Genomic DNA, 23,848 nt, shown 5'->3' with positions numbered 1-23,848 from the left:
AACCCGTGAACAGAACCTGCTTAGAACAGAGAAACATTGGTTATAACTAAAAGTTGTACATATTTACCACCACCATGCCACCACGTTTTCATAATTGAAAATGGAGAAAACGTTTTTGTTTTCACAAATTAGCCTATTTTAGAAAATATTTCCTTTGAAAATATTTTCAAAAATCAAACCAAACATGTTTTCTACCTTATTTTCTATTTTTAGTGAAAATGGAAATAGAAAATAGGCAAACCAAACAGGCTCTAAACTTTCTCATTATTGAATTTACATTTTCACTCACTACGAATGCCTAACTTGCTTAATATTAGACCAACATTTTGTTAGTCATAGTCTCCTTCCAATCCAATTGATTGTTTCATCATTACCAGCAAAAAATATACTAAAGACAAACAGAAAAAAAAATCAGAACAAAGAGAAGGTAGGTAAAAATATGAAATTCATTGAATAGAAAGGAAGAAAATGTAACAAGGAGAGAGTTTTTCCTTTTTCCTATGTCATGTCCTATTGACATTTCTAGATACATTCATAAATGCAATTGAAACTAACAAAAAATAAAAGAACAGTGTTAGAACTAACAACCTTATTGCATCAAATCATTTACAATAGAGTGGTCAAACAACAGAGTGGTCAAACATTTTCTATTTCTATTTTCTGAAAATAGTTTTCATTTTCTATTTATATTTCCTTTTTTTTTTGTCAAACCTAATGTTGTTTCTGACCCCAACCAAAATGAAATTGCAATAAATGATCTCTGGGATTCCTGGACAACAATGTACATACACCCAACCACCGGTAACATTCACGCCAAATATCCAACGAAATCAGACATGAAAACATAAGATGAGCAGTTGATTCCATATCCAAACAAAAGAGCTTGCAAATTGTAAGATCCCGAATTAAATAATTAGATTATTTATTTACTTTCGTCGTGTTGATTAATTAAGTAATTATATTTTATTGTTTTATGTTATTTTCATGACTCGAATCCTATTACGAGTCACGAAAACTATTTATATAATAATTAAGTTCAGATTATGTTTAAGGTTGACACTGTAGTCAGCTTAAGTAATAGCACGAGCCATATTCGCACCCGACTATGGTCGAGAGTGTCCCAAAAAGGCTATATCCGCTCCTAGAGCATTGTTTAAGAGAATTTTAGAATTGAAGGGTGAATAAGAACCTCTAGGTATTTTTCCCATGACCAGTGTTTCGATACGAAACCCTGGATTGTACGCTTGTTAGGTTTTGCTTCCCAGAAGTCCGTCGAAGCTAGACTTTAACTTCGCGGGGACTTTAATTAAGACCCTGAATGAAGAGTTTTTTTATTCGGAGCTTCTAACGAAGTTTCCATCCTCGGTGTCACAATTCTTTTAGCAATTGCGACATTTCTTCAGAAGGAAGTTTCTCCATCCGACGTCGACTGCAAAAAGTAGTTTTCGGTGTAAATCGACTCACACCGTCTTTGAGACGTTTTCCTCAATTAAAAGAACCTTGATTTGAGTTTCGACATTCTGTCGCCGAATACTCAATTTTTATCAGCAGATGAAAGTACCAAAACGACCGGAACCGCGAAATCTCGATTTTTCGGATTTTCCCCTCACCTATAAAAAGGGAAAAAATGAGAAATTTCTCATTTTCTCCCAAGAAGTGGCCGAAGCTTAGAGAGAGAGAGAGAGAGAGAGAGAGAGAGAGAGAGAGTGTGGAGCAGAGCTTTTTCATCCTTTGCCCGATCGTCCTGATTTCGGAAGCTACGCGTAGGCACAGAGGTAGGGATGCTTAATCTTACTTTTATTTCTGCTTTCTGTCGACTTATTCTATCTCTTTCTGTGCTCAAAGTTTTGAGCTTTTTGTAAAAATGTTTGATTACCTCGATTTTTCTTTCCAACTCTCTTCTACTACAACCCAACATGCTATAATTACTGTCGGATCGTTCGGATTTTCACCGAGTCGCCGTAGATCTGAAAAACTGACTAAAAACCCATTTTTCTTCGCATGTGCTTACTTTCTTATCAAAAAGTCGCAACCAAGCTTAGTGTCCTTGAGATTAAGTGCTATAAACGTCGTTGTGAACAACCCCATCAATTTTTTTTTTTCAGAATTTCAACTTTGAGTTTTCGGTCATTAATTCTTGACCAAAATACCCCTAAGTCGTATTTTCAGTCGTTAAATATTTCTAAGAGTTTCCCTGGCCTAGATATCACATACGAATACCTAGGAATTAAATTAGATCGAAGAAAAGTTCGGGAAACCCGATTTTTGGTAGTGGCCGAAACTTTTTGGAGCTGTACCGTGTCAAAAAATAATTTTTGGGTTTGTATGGCCTGAGCCATAGCGTAGCCCTCTTTGTTATCGAAATTTTGGCTCTGGTTTTATGTCATTCCGAGTTCTGTAGCTCGAGTTATGCGCATTTTAGCGAAAACATGTCTTATTGTCCATTTGTGCCTAAATGTCGAACTCTAGAGCTTCGAAAGCTTCTTTTCGGGTTATGATAGAGTTATTAGATGTATTGTTTCTTAGCAACTAAGCAATGATACTTTGCTTAAGGTTTGGAACGAGTTGAGCTGAGAAAGAGACTTTGGAGCAATTGGTGAGGTTTCACAACTGAGGAGGACGCCTGAGGAACTTGCTGAGTTCGGGAGCTTTATTTTGGATTGGATTGGGATGTTGAGCTTGGATGGAGAAATTGGCTAAGGTAAGGGTAACTCAGTTTTAGAGCGTCTTTGAGTCTTGCATGCTTTTATCGCACTGCATGCGTTTGAGATGAAGATGTTTATATTGATTGACATTGGATTATGATTATTGTGCTGAATTGGGAAAATGTTTTCTGGAAGCTTCGGCCGAGTGAACTTATTGAGACGTGTGTCTCCGTTTTCTGAGAGGCTTTGGCCGTTTACTGGTTTCCGTCATTACTGCTTTCTAGTGGATATGACATGATTATGTTTTATAGCACTGAATTATTGTTTCATCGCTCAATAGAGCTTGATGTGTTTATGCTTGTTAAAATTATGAATAACATGTGGTTACTCTAAGTTGATTATTGGTTTGGAGATGTTTTGACTTGCTTGAAGTGGCAGTGGAGTGGATATTTTCACATGATTGTCTCGTCTTTCGAGGCGTTATCAAGTGGTAGTGGAGCGGATATTTTCACATGACTATCTCGTCTTTCGGGGCGTTATCAAGTGGTAGTGGAGTGGATATTTTCACATGACTATCCCGTCTTTCGAGGCGTTACTTAGTGACAGTGGAGTGGATATTTTCACAAGACTGTCCCGTCTTGCGAGACGTTATCAAGTGGTAATGGAGTGGATATTTTCACATGACTATCCCGTCCTTCGAGGCGTTATCAAGTGGCAGTGGAGTGGATGTTTTCATATGACTGTCCCGTCTTGCGAGACGTTATTGTTTGATTGATATTGTGGGGCCTTCGTGACATATTAAGTGGCAGATCAATGGTTTTCGTTCCAGGTGACTGTCCCGTCTTGCGAGACGCATTTGATTTAACACGTCTTGGTAGTAACACATAGTTGTACTACAGGGCACTTATATATTGGATTTGATTTGATTTGATTTATATTGTTAAGGTTGTGGATATATGATTTGAGGTTATATTGTTGAAGTTGTTGATATCTGATTTAATGTTATATTGTTGAGGTTATTGATATCTAATTTGATGTTATATTGTTGAGGTTATTGATATCTGATTTGATGTTCTATTGCTGAGGTTGTTGATATCTGATTTGATGTTGTATTGTTGAGGTTATTGATATCTGATTTGATGTTATATTGTTGAGGTTGTTGATATCTGATTTGATGTTATATTGTTGATTTTATTGTTATCTGATTTAAACCTAGGGTGTTAAGTTGTGGATATCTGAGTAAATATATGTTGTTAAGTTATTGATATCTGAGTTAAAACCATATCGTTGATTTTGCTGATATGTTGATATATGATTTGATTTCATGTTGGTAGATATACGGTATCATCTATCCTGAATTAAATTGGTAGCTTATTTACCATGACATGTATTAGATTTGAATAACATGCTTTTCTCTTTTATATGTGGTAGTTGTATGAAGTTAACCCTTTCTATTTGCTACTTGTTGTTTGGGCGCTTAACGCTATTAGGCGATGGAGAATCTTCGATGGAGCTTGACCTTCGTACGAGTCGGAGAGAAGAACTTGAAGAACTGTGGATGACTCGAAGAATAGAGTCGGGTGTAGGGCTAGAGCCTTGGGTTATAGAGCTTACCGTTATTGGTTTAAGCTTGCATAATGAGTTTAGAAATTTATATTTAGGGTTGTAGATACTCGCCTTGTTCTAGGTTTAATGTAAATTTATTTACAGTTGGGAGTATGTATGACATGTTTTGGAAATACTTCGAAAAGAAAAAAATATACTCGTGTTTATACATTCTTTTGGAAAATATTGCATATTTACTTTAATAGGTTACTAAAGTGACACCCGAAATTCGGGGTGTTACACAAATTGTTTCTTCTTGAGTCTGTAAGACCTTGCGCTTCTACAAATTCAAAAGACAAGGTATTCTATCCAATAGAAGCCTCCACGAAAATGCCTTAACATTGGATGGTGTTTTTGATTCCACACCCGGGCAAAGATATGATCATGAGGTAATAACATCGGTGCCTGCAAAAAAGAATAAAAATAGTTAACTGTAAAACCACCATATGTGCCTGAGAGCCAACACCATTTATGCAGACTGGTATATCTTGCAAAGAAAATCTCGATTATCTTAGTTTCACGTTGAAGCCGAGTTCTGTTCTAGCTTCTCTAGCTGTTTGTGTTGGTGGCGGTCCTTCTTCCCAATGCGAAACATCCGAACCTATTGGGTGAGCCAAACTTGATGATAAAGTTTCTTTCCATCTCTATATTAGTTAATTGACAAGAAATGAAATTTCTTTCATTTTTGATTTGATTGTAAATGGATTTTGCTTATGAATAAGCTCTATTCAGTTGAATTTAATAAATATCATCATTTGATTTTTCTAGGTCCCCGAAACCCCTGTCCTAGATTTATGGATTATTGGTACCTTACTTGACCCATCCTTGCTGACAAATCTGGGCAACCTAGTTGAAAATAAGCATGAGTCCACTTCTTACCCCACCGACACAACAGTTGACAATTATGCACAACGCCGAACTAGGAGGCCATTTACTGTGGTTCCTGTAAGTCAGAAGACCAAGCGCGCCGATTATGCACAAGATCAGACCAAGAGGCCATTTACTGTGTATGAGGTAGAAGCACTTGTTCACGCAGTTGAAGAACTTGGAACTGGAAGGTACTACAATGTTATCAATAACAGCTTTACCTCAAGATACACATCAGAACTAGATTGCTTATATGTTTACATTATGTAGGAGGTGGTGTGATGCTAAGTTGCGATCTTTTGAGAATGCGGACCACAGGACTAATGTAGACTTAATGGTACATTTTTTTCTCTCCTTCCCTCCAGACAGTTCCTTTCAACTTTAGATATAACTTTACATGGTTAATGGAATTCTAAGTGCTTGTTTGGTTTGAGAAAACATTTTCTGTTTTCATTTTCTATTTCTATTTCCTTTTTTTTTTTCCTTTCTGGTCAAACCTAATGTTATCTGCTACACACTTGCACAGTTACACGTTTTTTGTGCATAACAAATTAAATAAAAGACACAGTTAATCAGTGACTAGAACCTGCTTAGAACAGAGAAACATTGGGTATAACTAAAAGTTGTACATATTTACCACCACCATGCCACCGCGTTTTCATAATTGAAAATGGAGAAAATGATAATTTTTTGTTTTCACAAATCAGCCTATTTTAGAAAATATTTCCTTTAATGACCGGTCTACCACTCTGCATCCAATTCATTCGTGTCATGTACCATCCCAAAACTAATCCTAGCCCGTTCAGTAATGCAGTCCAATTTGATAACTGTACACCCACCTTTCTCACTTCTTATAGGCTAGAAAGTGACTCATAGATCCTTTTCAGTTCCAAAATTCCAATAGCATATATAACAAGGCTTTCTTCACAATTCATTTATCCTTTTACATGAATCTACTGATCAAGTTCAACTTAATAATGGATTTACTTGCATTAATTTTTTTACACCACCCTCTAGCACTGCCTTTTGCACATAGAGGCCAATGAATTGAAGACAACTTACCACAAAAATATACAAGACGAGTATGGTTTTTTCGTAAACATCAGAACACAAACATACTATCAGACTATTACAAAATGTTCAACCTTTCTGAAATATAACACTACATCTTAAAAAACAAACTAAATTGAATTTGTTTTCGAACCCATAACAACAACAATGTTAATTTAAACACCACCTTGCATGCCCTCGAAATTTAAGACATTGACATTATTAATTAGCAATAATAACACCGAAAGAGATCATATCCTCACATTAAAAAACTACAAATAACAAATTCGCATTGAAAAATTAACAGAAAATTACCAATTACTAATTTGTCATTTTTCTGTTTATTTTTCAATGCGAATTGTTATTTGTAGTTTTTTAATGTGAGGATATGATATCTTTCGGTGTTATTATTGCTAATTAATAATGTCAATGTTAATTTAAAGGTTAAACACCACTTTTTAGTAGTTTTTTTTGTATTAGGTCTTGTAATTAGGAACGAATAACAAATAACATTTCTCTATAATACGTGAACCATCACTAAAAAATTGGTGGATTAGCCCAAATCGATATATTTCCATGATGTAGGGATTTAGTTTTAAGAAAATTTATTTAGGGTTAGGGACCCATTTAATTTAATTGATAGTTTCCTCTTGTGGTCTGATAAATATTTGAGTCCATAAGGCTAAACAAGTCTTTTCGCAAACTATATACTATAATGTGTCTCAGAATCTAGTTTCTTTTCTAGTTTGAGTCTTGGGCGACACGAAAAAGAGAAGAAACTCTCTTTGGAGGGAGACATTGGACTTCGCGCACAGCAAATCTGAACCGTCCACTTCCTCAATCGTACGGATCTCGTCTCTCAGCAAAAACTCTTCCTTTTCCCCCTTCACTCACTCACTGCGGTTTTAATCCATCCATCATCATAAACCCTAGCCTTGCCGAAATAACTCACTCTCACTCTTTTCTTCTCTTTCTCCCTCTCAACAATCTCACCCTTCCCGTTCTGCTTCCGATTTCACACTTTCGTGTTCGTTCAATCCTCAATTTTTTTTTTGTCGATTTCTTTGTTTTTTTTTTAATTCTATTGTTTCTATTTCTATGCAGGAACGTTCGATTTTCCGGTCGATCATGATAGTGATGGCATGCAGATGCAACCATGGGTAGTAGGTACGGATAAAAACCCGGTTGGACTCCAAAAACAAGCGTACGGCAATGCCGGTGGTGGGGATGAGGCGCTCGACGAGGGTGTTTGGGGTGGTTATGAAGGGACCCGACTCGGCTCGGGTTCTCCGCTCCGGCCGCCGGTTGTGGCCAGAACAATCCAAGGCTAAGAGACCTGACGAAGGGGACCATTTGTCCAAGTCCGCCAAAAACGACGTCGTTTCAGAGATCAAGATCAAGCGGGAGGTAGAGAGGCAGGGGAAAAGGGGTCGTGATTCCAGGTTTGGTATTGTGTATACTCGAAAGCGGAGGAGGGTTAGGGTTGCTGCCGCTCCCGGGCTTGCGGTATTCGTGAGACCCTGTGCTGGAAAGAGTGGCTTCTTTTCGAGTGTGTTGGTTTCGGTGTTGAGGTACATTGCAAGGTTAAAAGTCACACTAAAGGACCTCTCCGCCTTTTTCCTGTCTGAACCAGTTCATGGCGCTTTTGCGTCGCGGGGTGTACAGTTTTTGCAGGTAAATTATATCTTGATACAAGTCTTGTAATTTACAACTATAAAATCACGGGTTGCTAATAGAACTATTTCTGATTTTTTATAATCATTCAGGGTCCTCCTACTGCCAACATTGGAATATGCCAGTTCTTTGGAATCACACATTTCATGCCAATTTTCTGTGTGGACTTTACGGCTGTTCCTCTTTATTTTGAGTCTCTTCATTCTGGGATGCTTTTAAAATCTCTGTTTAGGTCATTTGTTTTGGTCAGTAATCCGATAAACGTACATAGTGATTATGGAGATGTTGAGGTGGAAGTTGATTTCCCAGAACATGAGAGCAAGCTGCAGATTTCATGCGATGACTTCAAGAGAGAACCTTCTGATAGTGGTACTGTCACACCTGATGTTGAAATCAATGAAAGTTCTTCCTTGCATTCCTCCGTCAGGGGTACCAGTGTAGCTGGACGAAATGGGCTATATAGAAACATTATACACTCGAGAAGCATTCAGAAGAGGAGAAGTTCACTCAGGAAAAGGAAAACACGTTACTCTTTAGCAGTGAGTTTAAAGAGATGTAATGGCGCATTAGCTTCTGATTTATTGGGAGGTATGGAAAGCAATAGCAAGAGGAGAAGTTTGCGTAATGTTAGCACAGCTGTGAACTTGAGACATGCAAGTTCTGCTAGATTGGATTCCGCAGAAGAACAAGGTTCATCATCACTCTGTTCTGCAAACATTTTGATCATGGAGTCAGACCAATGTTACAGGGTAGAGGGAGCGATTATCACTTTAGAGATGTCTGCTTCTTCAAGAGAATGGATTCTCGTGGTGAAGAAAGATGGGTTGACAAGATGCTCTTTCAAAGCAGAAAAGGTGATGCAACCCTGCTCTTCCAATCGACTCACCCATGTGATAGCGTTTCCATTGGACAATAGGTGGAAGCTGGAGTTTGTGAATCGAAAGGACTGGGCTGTCTTTAAACACCTATATAAGGAGTGTTCTGATCGAAATATCGCTGCTCCTGTTTCTAAATGTATTCCGGTGCCAGGTGTGCGAGAGGTGTCTTCCTATGCAGAAGAAAACAGTGTTCTCTTTCATAGACCAGATACTTATATATCTGTCTATGGTGATGAGTTAACTAGAGCAATGACAAGGAGAACTGCAAATTATGACATGGATTCTGAAGATGGGGAATGGCTTAGTAGCAAGTTCAATAATGAATTTCAAGAACATGTTTCAGAGGATAATTTTGAGTTGATTATTGATGCATTGGAGAAGGTTTATTATTGTAATCCAGATGATTGCTTTGATAAACAAACTGCTGTTAATGCTTGTCTAGGTTATGGTAGCAAGGAAGTTGTAGAAGCTGTATATACCTATTGGATGGGCAAACGGAAGCAGCAAAGGCGTTCTTTGCTGGTTAAGGTTTTCCAGGTAAATAGTGCATTAAGTTTTACTTATTGAATTGTGTGCTTGGAGTTTGTTAAGTCTACATTACCTGTTCTACGGTGTATAATATGTTTACTGTTAAGTAGTTATTTATTCATAGTCTAATTACCTGTTCTACGGTGTATAATATATTTACTGTTAAGTAGTTATTTATTCATAGTCTAATGCTTCTTGGTTGTTGTGTCGTCTCTTGCTCATAAACAAGAGACAGTTGGGGGGGGGTGTATTTTAGGGTTTCGCTTCGGAATTCACTGATAAAGGTTTGGTTTGAAGAGGATCAGGAGGAAGAGATCTACAACTGTGATAGTTAAAATGATAGAGGAGGACCTGAATCTATAAGATGATGATTGATGTTTCCTACATGTTTTAGTCAGTTTTAAGTCTTAAAGGCTTAATCTTGTTGGTTACCTTGACTTTTGCTGGAATAACTTCTACGTTTCGTTTAAGACACCTTTTACTTTTTGTTGAAAATTATAAATTATAAATATTAGGAATTTGAGTGCTTATATCATTTTGACCATTTAAATATGCATGTGGTATAAATAAATTATATAAACAGTATAAAAAGTTTTGCACTGCGGCCATGTCGCCATGTGCTGTGCACCGACATAGCAATTTCGGGGACGGGCGTGCTTATATCCTGTTCTGCAAACACTGATTGTACTTATATTAGCCTGTGATTGTGCTCATATGGGTTTGAGTCCACTTTGTTTTTTGTGTCTCATAGCAGCACCCTTGGTTCCTTCCTATATGAAGGTCACTTTCATTACTTGTTGTGAGGTTGCAAATAGGTTATCATTAAGAATTGGAAAATATGAAAATTTCATGAAAATGTGCTCCTTCCTTATGAAAAGTCTGGTATTTTGTTTTGTTTGAAATCAGAATCACTACATTTCTGAAATGATATATATATATATATATTTAATTTGTAGTGGTAGAAAAGCATTAAGTCATTGAGCATAATAGAAGTTTATTCAGGCAATTATTGCTATTTGTTTAGAGGTCTTTTTTAGTTGATGTTCATATTGTGTTTGCCTTTGGTGTTCGAACAATAAAAGCTCATTCAGTTATAGGTCCTGTTAGGAAATATTGTAAGACATATCTATCCTCAAGCCATTCAGCCCTTTGAAAATCTAGATATTGTAATTTGGACTTCATTTGTTTTCTAATTCAAGTAATAATTTAATTTATGAACTGAACTATTAAAGTGCTTTATATTCATGAGCTATGCTATGACTTCTTTTAGAATGTGCCATATTTCATATTCTATACTAGTGTCACTTATATGTTCTTTTGTTATCTAATATATTGTGAATGTCGATACCTAGCTAATGTAATTTGCCTTTATCACATCTATATAGCTTTTCCCTCTCTCAATCATAGCCTGTGTATATTGTATCATATGGGAGCGGGGGAGGGTGTTGTTAAACTCAGCACTACACTGCGTGTTTATTATCTAATTGACATGGTTTCAGGGCCATCAATCAAAAAGAACTCCACTTATCCCTAAGCCTTTGCTGCGAAAGAAGAGGTCCTTCAAGAGACAGCCAAGTCAGTTGGGTAGAAGTAATCCACCAAGTGTGTTGCAAGGTAATTTAATGGCTCTTCATGTAAGATCTGATGAGGATTGCTTCTGTTAAATGTTGTGAATTTGAATGTGTTAACCTTCATGATGGTTTCTATTGAAATTTGATGCTCTGTTATTTCCTTGATCCTTTTTGGTGTCTGTATATAAGGGTCTTTCTTTTGTTGCTTTTCTTACGCAATACAAATCTAAAATTTGATCTGTTACCTGAAGGTCTTCTTTAGTGGCTGGTTTTTTGAATAAATGATTCAGTCATTTTCTGTTTGAATAATTTCATTTTCTATGGACTGTGGAGTATGTATCATAATCATATCGTATATCTTATAACTGCATGTACATATTCTTCAAATACAAGCTTACTTGGCACTGTTGTCAAAAATAAGTATACTAGTAGGATTGTGACCATCCTTTGAGTTTTCCCTTTCATCCAATCCCATTCCCACCTCTATCAGATGGGATTGCTGGGTAATATTGTCTAGTTGTAAAATCAAAGAGCTTCTCCTAGTTTTTGACCTGTGAGCTGAATCACGCTGTATACACCGGGTCAATAAACTTTAACGCTCTTTAATTTGACTTAGTTTCATCCTGCCCTCACTGAACCCATCAACCTCCACTTTGGTTACTCAGTCCCATATGCCCTTACTCTCTAAAACTGTTATTAGTCATCTTCAACTTCTCTGTTTCCAGTCATTGCGCTCACCAGCCACACAGGTTGCTGTCTCTTTACCGACTACACAAATTTATGGGTTTGGAGACCTCTTCTCTTCAAGTTCTTGCTTGATGTTCTCTCCTCACACTCTTTTCACATCTACTAAACAATTATATAATCTACTTTTTTTCTTACCCCACCTCTCTTGCTATTGTCTCTTTTTTCACTTTTCTCCTAAACTGAACAATGTGGACAAGTATAATTGTAGTTTTCTATAAGAACTGTTAAAACTTAAAAGACTGCTGTTGATGTTATTGGGATATTGTAGATGGGTTTCTCATTTATCTTCATGTTGTAAATGTCTCATGTTGTATTCATTTTCAGCTATTGCAGCTGAACATGATTCCTTGGAAGAGGCTGCAGTGAGGAGGATGGAAGAAGCTAAAGCCTCTGTAAACAAATCCATGGAAATAGCTATAGAAAAACGCAAGAGGGCTCAGGCTCTTGCTGAAAATGCAGATTTGGCAACCTACAAGGCTACAATGTTAATTAGAATAGCCGAAGCAGCTGTCGCATCAGAAGCAGACGCGGTTGCAGGATACTTCCTTGACTGACTGACGGTTAGATCGAATTCCCGATGCTAATTATTTTATTACTGGCAGAAGAGTTGCTACCGTCTTATGTAAACACTGTACAGATTTCTTTTTGTATGTACAACAGCACGGATTGAAATCAAGACCTCACCAATCTTTTGTATGAGTAGATTCGTTGATTTCCTTTCCTGGGAAGAAAGAATTTTAAGAAAATGGAAATGCAAAAAAGGGAAAGAAATACAGAAATTTTTAAGCTCATTGCAACCTCGATCTACTACTGATTAGATAAAGCTGAAAACATGTATACAGAAACAAACTACTCTCTAAAAGGGCCCCAGAAGCATTTGAAAAGGTATAGAAAATTAAACATTTCGGACTTTGTATTTTATTTTTGGTAATTCTATTTGGTGAATGGTCGCGTTCAATGAAAAAAATATATTGACCGCAGTAAGGTTTGAACTGTGAACCCTAACATTTGAAACTGATGCGTTTGATTAAAAGTTTTGTTTTTAGTTTAGTTATAATGACAAACATCAAAACTGAATTGTATGAAAACATTTTGTTGAAAACTGTAAATGAGAAAACTGATTAACATTGATTTGTAAAAGCTACAGATTCAAGAGATTACATCAGTATTTATAGAAGAGCACTTAGCTTGTTGATCAAGCTAACAATCCTAACTGATTCTGTTATGACAGCTGTTATGACAGCTCAGCATAACTAACTATGACAGCTAACACTAACTAACCCTATAACTGACTGCATACACAGTCAGCAAGCTAACTAACAGTAGCTTCTCTTACACGTTACATAGTGTACTCTAATAGACCCCCTCAAACTCAAGGTGGTGAGGAAAGGATTTTCTCAGCCACATGGAGTTTGGAACGAAGAAGCTCAAACCGGGTTGGAGAAAGAGCCTTGGTAAAAATATCTGCAAGCTGGTCTTCAGAAGGAATATGGTGAACAAAGAGAGAGCCATTCAGCACCTTTTCCCTGACAAAAAAGATATCAAGCTCCATATGCTTTGTTCTGGTGTGCAGAACAGGGTTGTGTGTTAAAGCCACAGCCCCCATGTTGTCACAGAAAACTCTAGGAGAAGAAAAGGGGACCTTGAGCTCTTGCAACAAAGATTGTATCCAAAGTAACTCAGCAGAAGTATTGGCAAGGCTCCTGTATTCAGCCTCAGTACTGGACCTAGCAACTAAGGTTTGCTTTTTGGAACTCCAAGACACCAAGTTAGGACCAAAAAACACACAAGATCCTGAGGTGGACCTTCTGTCATCAGGGTCAGAACCCCAATCAGCATCACAAAATGCAACAAGAGGAACTGTAGAGGACAAGGAACAAGGATTGAGGTGAAGACCATGATGAATAGTACCCTTAAGATACCTTAAAATACGTTTGACAGCCTTCCAATGATCTTCTAAGGGCTGGCTAAGAAACTGGCAAACTTTATTCACAGCAAAACTGATTTCTGGCCTTGTGAGAGTAGCATACTGCAGGGCACCAACAATGGACCTGTACAAGGTTGGATCTGCAAAATAATCAGACCCATACTTGCTCAACTTGGCACCACCAATCATAGGAGTAGAAATACCCTTTGCTTCCCCCATTTCAGCTCTTTCAAGTAAATCATGTATGTACTTGGTTTGAGTTAAAAGCAAGGACCTATCTTTCAAGTGATGAACCTGAACTCCAAGAAAATAATCAAGCTGACCCAGTTGCTTCAGAGAAAATTCAGAGTCAAGATTCTGCACTACTTGCTGTACCAAAGGCAGAGAATTGCCAGTAATGATGATATCATCCACATAAACAAGAATGTATATGACTGAACCTTTTATGTAAAAAGTAAACAAGGATGGATCACACTTGCTAGGTGTGAACCCATACTTAACTAAGGCTGACTTTAACCTTTCAAACCATGCTCTAGGGGCCTGTTTGAGGCCATAGAGAGCTTTGTGTAGCTTGCACACAAGTGTAGTATCTGAATTCTGAAAACCAGTAGGTTGAGTCATATAAACCTCCTCTTGGAGAGCTCCATTAAGAAAGGCATTATTCACATCTAATTGGTGAATATGCCACTGCTTGGTGATGGCCAAAGTGAGAATAAGTCTGATTGTAATAGGTTTGACCACTGGTGAAAATGTTTCTGAATAGTCAAAGCCTTTAACTTGATGATATCCTTTGGCAACAAGCCTAGCTTTATACCTATTAATGGTTCCATCTGCATTCTCTTTAATTCTAAATACCCATTTGCATCCAATAGGCTTCCTATCCTTAGGAAGAGGGACTAAAGTCCAGGTACCATTAGCCATCAAAGCATCATATTCTGCCTGCATTGCAGTTTGCCATTTGGGATCCTTAAGAGCCTGTTTGGTAGTTGTTGGTTCTGCCTGAGTAAGAAGCAAGGTGGGGAACAATCTAGGCAGGACAATGCCAGACTTGGCCCTTGTCTGCATAGGGTGAACATTCCCAACTGGTTGAGGAACAGAACCAGCAGAAGAAGATGTAGATGACTGATGTCCTTGGGCTGCTGAACCAGAAGAAGCTGAGGGCAAGGGAGAATGCATGGGCTGCTGCTGGACAGAAGAAACACTGTCTGCATTGTGCTCAGGAGAAGGTGCAGAAATAGCAGCAGCAGTATTAGGTTGCTGAATGTGTGCAGCAGCAGGTATGAGAGGAATAACAGAAGACAATCCTTGTCCAGAAGTTGCACTCTCATTAGGATTAAACAGTGCATGATAGGGGTATGTAAACTCATCAAAAATGACATCCTTGGAGATGTATATCTTGCCTTCATTGTCCATGCACTTGTAACCCTGATGCGTAGAAGAGTATCCAATAAACACACAAAGCTTGGATCTCAAAGACAACTTGGAGTGAGTATAAGGTCTGAGATGTGGATAACAAGCACAGCCAAAGACCTTGAGAAGCTTATAATCAGGTTGCACCTTGAAGAGCTTAAAGTAAGGACTAACATTGCCCAAAACTGAGGTAGGCAATCTGTTGATGAGAAACACAGCTGCAAGGAAAGCATGATCCCAAAACTGATATGGCAAATGAGCATGTGCTAGCAAGGAAAGACCTGTTTCAATTATATGGCGATGCTTGCGCTCTACACTACCATTTTGATGATGTGTGTAGGGACAAGTAAGCCTATGAACAATCCCTAACTTAGTGAAATAGGGTGTTAAAGGCTTAAATTCTGTTCCATTATCAGTTTGAACTGATTTAAGTTTTAAACTGAATTTTAACTCAACCATGGCTTGAAACTGAAGGAAAACAGAACATGTATCAGACTTCTTCTTAATGGGAAAAATCCAAGTAAAGCGAGAATAGGCATCAACACAAGTAAGAAAGTATGAAAATCCACAAGAGGACTCAATGGAAGCTGGTCCCCATAAATCAGCAAACACAAGTTCCAAAGGAGAATGATAAACAGTACTAGAAGAATGAGAAGGTAGTCTATGTGATTTAGAGAGACAACAAGCTGAACAAACTGTAAATTTTGCTCTATTAGGTACTGGAATATTACAACTATTGAGAGCTGAATGCAAAGCCTCATGATGAGGATGTCCTAGTCTAGAATGCCATAAACCATAAGAGGTTGGGCAGACAATAGTAGATGATTTATTACTAGAACTAGGAATAGTAGAACTAGGGAAAACAGCTGACAAGGCAGAAACTGAATCTGAAACAGCAACTGGAGGCAAGGAACTTGGAACTTGAACAGAAGATCTCTTGGAAAGAGAAGGAGTGTGCATGCCTTCAAAGACATACAAGCCATCTGGACCAACATGACCTTTAAGAAGAACCCTAGATGTGACCTGACATTTCACAACACAAAAAGAGGAGTGAAACTCAAAGTAAACATTATTATCTCTTGCAAATTTACTCACACTAACCAGATTTTTGGTTATATCAGGAACTAAAAGCAGATTTTTGAGAGTGAGTGTGGTGTTAGTATGATAGGGAGAGGGAAAGGAAGCAGATCCTATAGAGAGGATTGGCAAACCTTGTCCATTCCCCATGAAGATGTGATCATTACCAGCAAGAGAAACACTATCTGAGACAACTGATGCATCATTAGTCACATGGTGAGTTGCACCAGAATCAGGGAACCAAGTGCTCAGATTTGCTGAGGCAGAAGAGCCTCCTGCTTGTGATGAACCTGTGATCATAGCTTGAGGTGGTCTTGCATTGTAATTTCCAGGTCTGTGCCCTACACTTGTGAACTGAGAAGAGGATGAATTATTCCAAGGTGTACCAGCAAAAGGATGAAAACCAAACTGCTGAGGACCAAAAGGAAATCCTGGAAAAGAGGAACCAGGTCCAGAGTATTGTTGTTGTCCAAACTGAGTTGGATTGCCAAATTGAGGAGAACCACAGTAAGGAGAGAAACCAAACTGAGGCATAGGAACCATAGGGAAATTAGGAAATTGCATTCCATAGCCTGAGTTCATGCCAGACATGCCAATAGAAGGAGTGGAAGATGCACGATGATAGCAGATACTGGCATCATGACCATACTTCTTGCAGATCTGACATTGCACACTGCGATTGTTGCCTCTGCCTCCGCCACGTCCATTGTAGCCACCGCGAGAGTTGTTGCCTCCGCCACGTCCATTATAACCACCACGACCACGCGAATCAGAGAAACCACTGCGCTCATCACCGCGCTCATCAAAGGAGCGCTCCTCATAGGAAGAATCGACGGAACTGGAAGCATAATTTGCCTCAGAAGGCACCGGCGACGGCGCCGACGATGGAGGTTGCGTCGCTGGCGGCGGCGAAGCCTGCGTCAGCAGCGCCGATGGAGAATTCGCAGTAACCTGACGAGATCGAGCGCGATCTAGCCGCGCTTCATGCGCGATAATCATTGCTTCGATCTGCGAGATTGAACTCGGTGTTTCACGATTATAGACAATCGTTTGGAGATGACTGTAATCCTCTGGCAAACCATCAAAAATTGCTTCCAATTGTTCACGATAGGAGATTGGATCTCCAATAGTGATCAACGCATTAACGATCGACTTGATACGTTTGAGATACTCGGAACACGACTTCGATCCCTTGGAGATGGATCGAATTTCAGATCGCAATTGCGTTGACTGTGCGAGAGAGTGTGCTTGGAAGAAATCGAGCACTGCCTCCCACACTTGCCACGACTGAGAACAGTTCACCACCGTAGGAAGCACCGATGGCGAAAGAGACGAGAGTAACCACGTGAACAGAGCAGAGTCTTGCTGCTCCCAGATTTGATATGCAGGATTCTCCACTGCATTCACACGATCTTCTTCACTGAGAAATCGTGGTGGAATCTCAGGACGAGCAAGATAACTCTGCAATCGATGCGTACGAACGATCCCTTCCACATGCTGCTTCCATGAAAGGAAATTCGTATCATCAAGCTTCAGTGAAAGCTTGTGAACAAGAGTTGAGGAACTCAACTGTGGTTGAGCCACTGCAACTGGAACGGGAATCGGAATCTCAGGAGCTTCTTCAGCCATGGTGAAGAAAATGAAGAAGAAAAATTTGAGAAGAGAGACCTCAAGGATCGTACCCTGCTCTTGATACCATGTTGAAAACTGTAAATGAGAAAACTGATTAACATTGATTTGTAAAAGCTACAGATTCAAGAGATTACATCAGTATTTATAGAAGAGCACTTAGCTTGTTGATCAAGCTAACAATCCTAACTGATTCTGTTATGACAGCTGTTATGACAGCTCAGCATAACTAACTATGACAGCTAACACTAACTAACCCTATAACTGACTGCATACACAGTCAGCAAGCTAACTAACAGTAGCTTCTCTTACACGTTACATAGTGTACTCTAATACATTTGGAGATTAATAGAGAAGAAAAACTTGCAATTTTGCATCTTTTGATCATATTAAGAATGACCAATTTCTTGTGCTGATCATTCTTGGCTTATTAAAGCAAGTTTGACACATTTCTTCCATAGAGCATCTTTATTTCCACATTCACTAAAGTTTATACACTTTATTTTATATCATTTTTTACAATTTGTTTTAGTGCCACATCATCTAAATCACTTTACTAATATTTTACTCCAACCCAACAATTCTTAAAAACATCTTTAATGGACCCCATAATCAACATTATACTCAATACTTTTTAGGCTTAATTGCACTTTTGGTCCCCCAACTATTGCCTTATTGCGAAAATCGTCCCCAAACTTTAAAATTAGCAAAAAAATGTCCTCCAACTATACCTGTTGATGCACTTTTGGTTTGTTGTTTGCCTTATGTGAGAAAACTAACGTGAGAAGCTGATGTGGCTCCCTCACGCACATCTCACGTGACTTTCTTTAAAGAGCTTGATGACTGGACAAGTCACATGTTTCTCACAAAACTCTAAAAGACTCAAACGGTCATCTCCCTCCTCCATCGTCTTCTTCACCATGGAACATTTTTAGTGTCACGTGAGAAGCATGTGACTTGTCCAGTCATCAAGCTCTTTGAAGAAAGTCACGTGAGACACGTTTGAGGGAGCCACATCAGCTTCTCACGTTAGTTTTCTCACGGAAGGCAAACGGCAGACCAAAAGTGCAACAACATGTATAGTTGGAGGACATTTTTTTTGCTAATTTTGAAGTTTTGGGACGATTTTCATAGGAAGGCAATAGTTGAAGGACCAAAAGTGCAATTAAGCCTACTTTTTAACTTTTTTTTAACAATATAAAACTATTTGTTATGAATAGGATGACCATTGGACCAAGTTCATGTACTCTATACTCGGCCCATTGACTACTATAAATATAGAGGACGTTGCATCAACCAACCCATCCCCATTCACACATTTTCTCTAGACTTGCTTCTCTCTTCCTCTTCTCTTCTATATACTTGTTCTGCTTACTATTATTTACAACACGCTATCAGCACGATTGTACTCTTGTCTCTCTGCCTTGGCTTTGATCAGTTTTTCTTTTGGCTTTACGAGCTCATCTCAGTTTGTTTGGGTTGCTGATCTTCATCTCAATTTGTTTGGGTCCCTTAACTCACAACACAACGTTGAAAGCCATTCTAATATTTTTATCCTATTCCCGTCATCATTCTGTGCTATTATCATTTTACACACACACACACATATATATATATATATATTGATTACTAAGTACATATTACAGGTCAAAGATCCTATTAGTCCAGAAGAACTGTGGTGAAATTTTTATTATGAATCCTGAAGATTCAGATTCTACAAGTCTAGTAGAACTGTAGTGACATTTTTATTATGTATCTTAAAGATTCAAATCCTTCAGAAAGATCGAAGTAAAATTTTCTTATGAATCGTGAAGATTCATTAGAACACCTGGAAGAAAAATTTCTTATGAATCCTGAAGATTTGCCAGAAGTTCTGGAAGATTTTTTTTTTATGAATCCTAAAGATTCATCAGAAGATCTGGAAGACATTTTTTGTTATGAATCCGAAAGATTCATTAGAACATCCGGAAGAAAAATTTCTTATGGATCCCAAAGATTCATAATGTAATATGCATGAACTATGAGTCCAGAAGTATCATAGTATTATATACAATATGATCCCAAAAGCAAAAGGAAGAGTGAAAAAAAAAAGTGAAAAAAAAGCACATATTAGAAAAAGAAACGAGAATATTCTTGTTTCAAACATTTCTTGAATAGAAACATATAGGCCATGTATATACAAATTACATGCCAGACACAAGTTTATTTATCAGGTATATACCAAATTTTCATGTTTCAAATTTTTTTTTTCCCATGTATATACAAAATTGTATCGTTGGTAAATGGATCAAGTTACTATGAGTTTTTCTTCCCTTTAAATCTGTCTAAATAAAAAAAAAAGTAATTTTGTCATTCATTAGGAATCAATTAGTCTTTATACTCCCGTAAAAAAAAAAATTAGTCTTTATACTATTGATTATGATTTAAGTGCATTCTTTTCCATTGTTATTTTTTTTAACAACTTTAGCCGTGATTGATACTCCACCTAAAGTCAATTTGATTAGTTTTAATTCATTATGATTATTTCAAAAAAAATTCATTTAATGAGATTGATGGAATATCATTGACATTATATTTCCTAATTACTAGTGTTTTTTTACCCGCGCGTTGCACATGGAATATGTCTATTGTATTTGATACGTCAATTAATACCTTGATTATTAAAAATATATTAAACAACAGATGAAATAAAAAAGTTAGAAATGCTAAGCAAAATGGACATAAAGACTTCTCTTCTAAGCCTGATTGAGATCAACAGGAACTCGTTTCACCTTCTTACCCATAATATTGTATTTGATACGTCAGTATGAATCATTTTTCAAGTTCGCCACTAAATTTCGATAAGTAAAATTAACTAATTCAAGATAGAGGATTAGGACCATGTCCAATTAACAAATATGATGGAATGAAAATAGATTGAAGGAAAATATTAGTAGTAACAAAATGACATACAATTAAAATCCTGGACTATTTGGAAAGCTAGGTGTTTAAAAAAGGCTGAATAATCCTTCCCTTTCTAAAAAAAACGTATTGTGTGTTTAAGACTAAGGTTTTAGAATCCGAGTATTAATTTGGCTTCTAGTGTTTCTTACCCATGCGTTACACGACGATTTTTTCTTTTATTATTTAAACATGTATCAATGATTTATAATAAAATTGATGTACTAAAATCAATATTGCAATATTTTCTACTTGCTTGATCTAAGAGACTTAAAAAACTATGAGCATTCAAAAAAAAAAAAACCACAATGAACATTAAATATCACCTAATCTCCAAAGTTTCACACAACTTTTGTATATTTTACCCCTAAAATTATTTTATAAATTATGAAAAATTATTTTCTTGTTGAAATGTTCCTCCTCGTAGGAGAATTTAATTCTTGTAATAATTTGTACAATAAATGAAAGTGAACTATATTGTTATGCAGTACAAAATTAACATTAAACTATATTATAAACCGATGAAATCTTATTTATTTTTATATTACTTTTATGTAGAAGTATTTTCATGTAAAATGCTTCTCCCGTGGGAGCTTTTAACGTTCTAATTTAAATATGAATAATATAGATTATATATAAGTATTTATGTTTTTATGTGTTTTTATATTGTACATTAGTTATGTTTATCTTTCGTTGTAGAGTCTTTATTTCGACAAGTTTTTTTTTATTTAAACAAATCGAAAACAAAATATTCACGTTTTTTCGCTTTATTTTCTTTTTGGTTACTAAAGTGACGCCACCGAAATCGGGGTGGTACATTGTGGTATCAGAGCTTGTCGAGTCTTTCGGGAGTCTTGGGGAATAGGTCTTCTGTGCTAGGTTGTGTGACTCTGCAAAGAGTGAAAATTGATTGTCTGCCAAGCGTTTCGCTAACTATACAATATGATTAAGCAGTTTGTTTGACTTAACAGAACATGGTGAATTCTAACCAACTAGCTGAGATGATGGCCACTATGGCCCAAACTTTGACTGCCCAAGCTAATGACAATGCTATGAGACGTGCTGCTGAGGAAGCACGTGACCAACATCAGCGTCAGAGAGAAGTGACTCTGGACCAGAACAAGGGATTGAATGACTTTAGGAGACAAGATCCTCCTAAATTCACCGGTGGAACCGATCCTGATAAAGCAGACCTTTGGATCCAAGAGATTGAGAAGATTTTCGGTGTGCTGCAGACTGCTGAAGGTGCCAAGGTAGGCATGGCCACTTATCTGCTACTTGGTGATGCTGAGTACTGGTGGAGAGGCACCAGGGGAATTATGGAAGCCAATAACGAGGAGATTAACTGGAACTCCTTTCGAACTGCATTCCTGGAAAAGTATTTTCCAACTAGTGCTCGGGATGAGCGAGAGACACAGTTTCTGACACTCCGTCAGGGGAGCCTATCTATACCTGAGTATGCTTATAAACTGGAGTCTTTGGCAAAACACTTCCAATTCTTCAACGATCATGTTGATGAGTGCTACACGTGTAAGCGTTTTGTCAATGGACTGAGGCCTGATATCGAGGACTCTGTGAGGCCATTGGGAATCATGCGTTTTCAGTCATTAGTTGAGAAAGCCACAGAGGTGGAACTGATGACGAACAAGAGGTTGAACCGTGCTGGAACTGGAGGACCAGTGAGATCAGGTTCTCAAAACTATCAAGGTAGAGATAAATTTCAGAGCAAGAAGTCGTATCAACGTCCTACTTGGAGAGGATTTACCCCAGGATCTTACAGACCTATGACTGGTACCACTGGTGGTTCTGGAAATCAGACTTCGAACAGGGATATGACTTGCTTCAAATGTGGAAAGTTGGGGCACTATACTAATGCTTGCACAGATACGAGACCCCAGTGCTTTAATTGCAACAAGTTGGGACACACTGCCAGTCAGTGTAAGGAACCCAAGACTGAACCGTCTATTAACACTGCTCGAGGAAAGCGCCATGCTGCTAAAGCAAGAGTTTACACCATGCATGGTGAAGAGGCTGAAGGAGTTGACGGTCTGATAAGAGAAAATTGCGAGATTGACGGTAATTTCCTAACTGTACTTTTCGATTCCGGTGCAACGCATTCGTTTATCTCTAGGGAATGCGTGACCAGACTGAAACTTCCTGTTACTGCTTTGAGCTTTGATCTTATTGTTACCACACCTGCTAAAACCCTACTTGCTAATGCTACATGCATGTACTGTCCGGTGACATATAGAGATATAGTCTTTCATGCTAACCTAGTATGCATAATTCTCAAGAACTTAGATGTTATCCTAGGAATGGATTGGTTATCTCATTACCATTGTCTTTTGTACTGCAACCGAAAGAGAGTGGTATTTCCTGACTCGGATCTTTTCGAGTATCTATCCGCCAATCACATTAGTGTCTCTTTGAACGAAGGATCTCAAGAGTATTCCGTGTTGCTAAACTTAGAGGGCAAAGGGAACCCGGAAGTGAACAATATTCCAGTTATGCGAGACTTCACTGACGTTTTTCCTGGTGATGTACCTGGATTGCCTCCTTTACGCGACATCGAGTTTGCTATTGACATCGTACCGGGAACAAGGCCGATTTCGATTGCACCATATCGTATGGCACCTGCGAAGTTAGTGGAATTGAAGTCTCAGATAGAGGATCTTCTGTCGAAAGGATTTATCCGACCAAACGTTTTGCCTTGGGAAGCGCCAGTCTTATTGGTGAAGAAGAAGGATGGGAGATCTAGATTGTGTGTCGATTACCGACAACTTAACAAAGCAACCGTCAAGAATAGGTATCCGTTACCTGGAATTGATGATTTGATGGATCAACTTCGAGGAGCTGCGATATTCTCAAAGATAGACCTGAAGTCGGACTACCATCAGATCAGAGTTAAGACTGAGGATATTCAGAAGACTGCATTCAGAACTCGCTATGGACACTATGAGTATTTGGTGATGCCATTTGGAGTGACAAATGCACCTGCTATTTTCATGGACTACATGAACAAGACTTTTCATGTATTCCTAGATCGATTCGTCGTGGTGTTTATTGACGACATTCTAATTTACTCAAAGGATGCTAAGGACCATGAGGAGCACCTGCGTCAGGTTTTGCAAGTGGTGAGGGAGAAGGAGTTGTACGCCAACCCTTCCAAGTGCGAATTTTGGCTTGAAGAAGTCAAATTCTTAGGCCATGTGATCTCTAAAGAAGGTATAGCTGTGGACCCAGCAAAGGTAGAGACCGTGTTGGCATGGGAACAACCAAGGACTGTGACTGAAATCAGAA

General features: G+C 38.0%; 2 protein-coding genes across 3 annotated transcripts; both read left to right on the top strand.

Moving 5' to 3' along the window:
* Window positions 1–4,726: 4,726 nt before the first annotated feature.
* On the top strand, window positions 4,727–7,331 carry LOC130719428 (telomere repeat-binding protein 4-like). The gene is made up of 4 exons (XM_057570056.1): window positions 4,727–4,858; window positions 5,019–5,308; window positions 5,388–5,454; window positions 7,272–7,331. The coding sequence occupies exons 1-4, from the start codon at window positions 4,835–4,837 to the stop codon at window positions 7,329–7,331; spliced, it is 441 nt and encodes a 146-aa protein (XP_057426039.1). The 5' UTR covers window positions 4,727–4,834.
* On the top strand, window positions 6,859–12,282 carry LOC130716855 (uncharacterized). 2 transcript variants are annotated; one of them, XM_057566873.1, is made up of 5 exons: window positions 6,859–7,010; window positions 7,272–7,841; window positions 7,934–9,256; window positions 10,747–10,861; window positions 11,890–12,282. In XM_057566873.1, exons 2-5 carry the CDS (start codon window positions 7,380–7,382, stop codon window positions 12,117–12,119), a joined length of 2,130 nt encoding a protein of 709 aa, XP_057422856.1. In that variant the 5' UTR covers window positions 6,859–7,010; window positions 7,272–7,379; the 3' UTR covers window positions 12,120–12,282. The 2 variants fall into 2 exon arrangements, with proteins under 2 accessions (XP_057422856.1, XP_057422855.1); XM_057566872.1 differs by lacking the exon at window positions 6,859–7,010 and adding an exon at window positions 7,019–7,194.
* The last annotated feature ends 11,566 nt before the right edge of the window (window positions 12,283–23,848 follow it).

Source organism: Lotus japonicus, chromosome 5, assembly GCF_012489685.1.
Source record: "Lotus japonicus ecotype B-129 chromosome 5, LjGifu_v1.2".
Classification (NCBI taxonomy): Eukaryota; Viridiplantae; Streptophyta; class Magnoliopsida; order Fabales; family Fabaceae; genus Lotus; species Lotus japonicus.
Note: the sequence above shows the minus strand (reverse complement) of the source record. Positions and strands in the feature narration are given on the sequence as shown.

Excerpts from the sequence above, each read along its gene's own strand:
- LOC130719428 (XM_057570056.1), top strand. The coding sequence starts at position 4,835 with ATGCGAAACATCCGAACCTATTGG. Across the intron at positions 5,309-5,387 it reads GAAGAACTTGGAACTGGAAG|GAGGTGGTGTGATGCTAAGT; the intron begins GTACTACAATGT and ends TACATTATGTAG. Across the intron at positions 5,455-7,271 it reads GGACTAATGTAGACTTAATG|GAACGTTCGATTTTCCGGTC; the intron begins GTACATTTTTTT and ends ATTTCTATGCAG.
- LOC130716855 (XM_057566873.1), top strand. The coding sequence starts at position 7,380 with ATGCCGGTGGTGGGGATGAGGCGCTCGACGAGGGTGTTTGGGGTGGTT. Across the intron at positions 7,842-7,933 it reads GGGGTGTACAGTTTTTGCAG|GGTCCTCCTACTGCCAACAT; the intron begins GTAAATTATATC and ends ATAATCATTCAG. Across the intron at positions 9,257-10,746 it reads TGCTGGTTAAGGTTTTCCAG|GGCCATCAATCAAAAAGAAC; the intron begins GTAAATAGTGCA and ends ACATGGTTTCAG.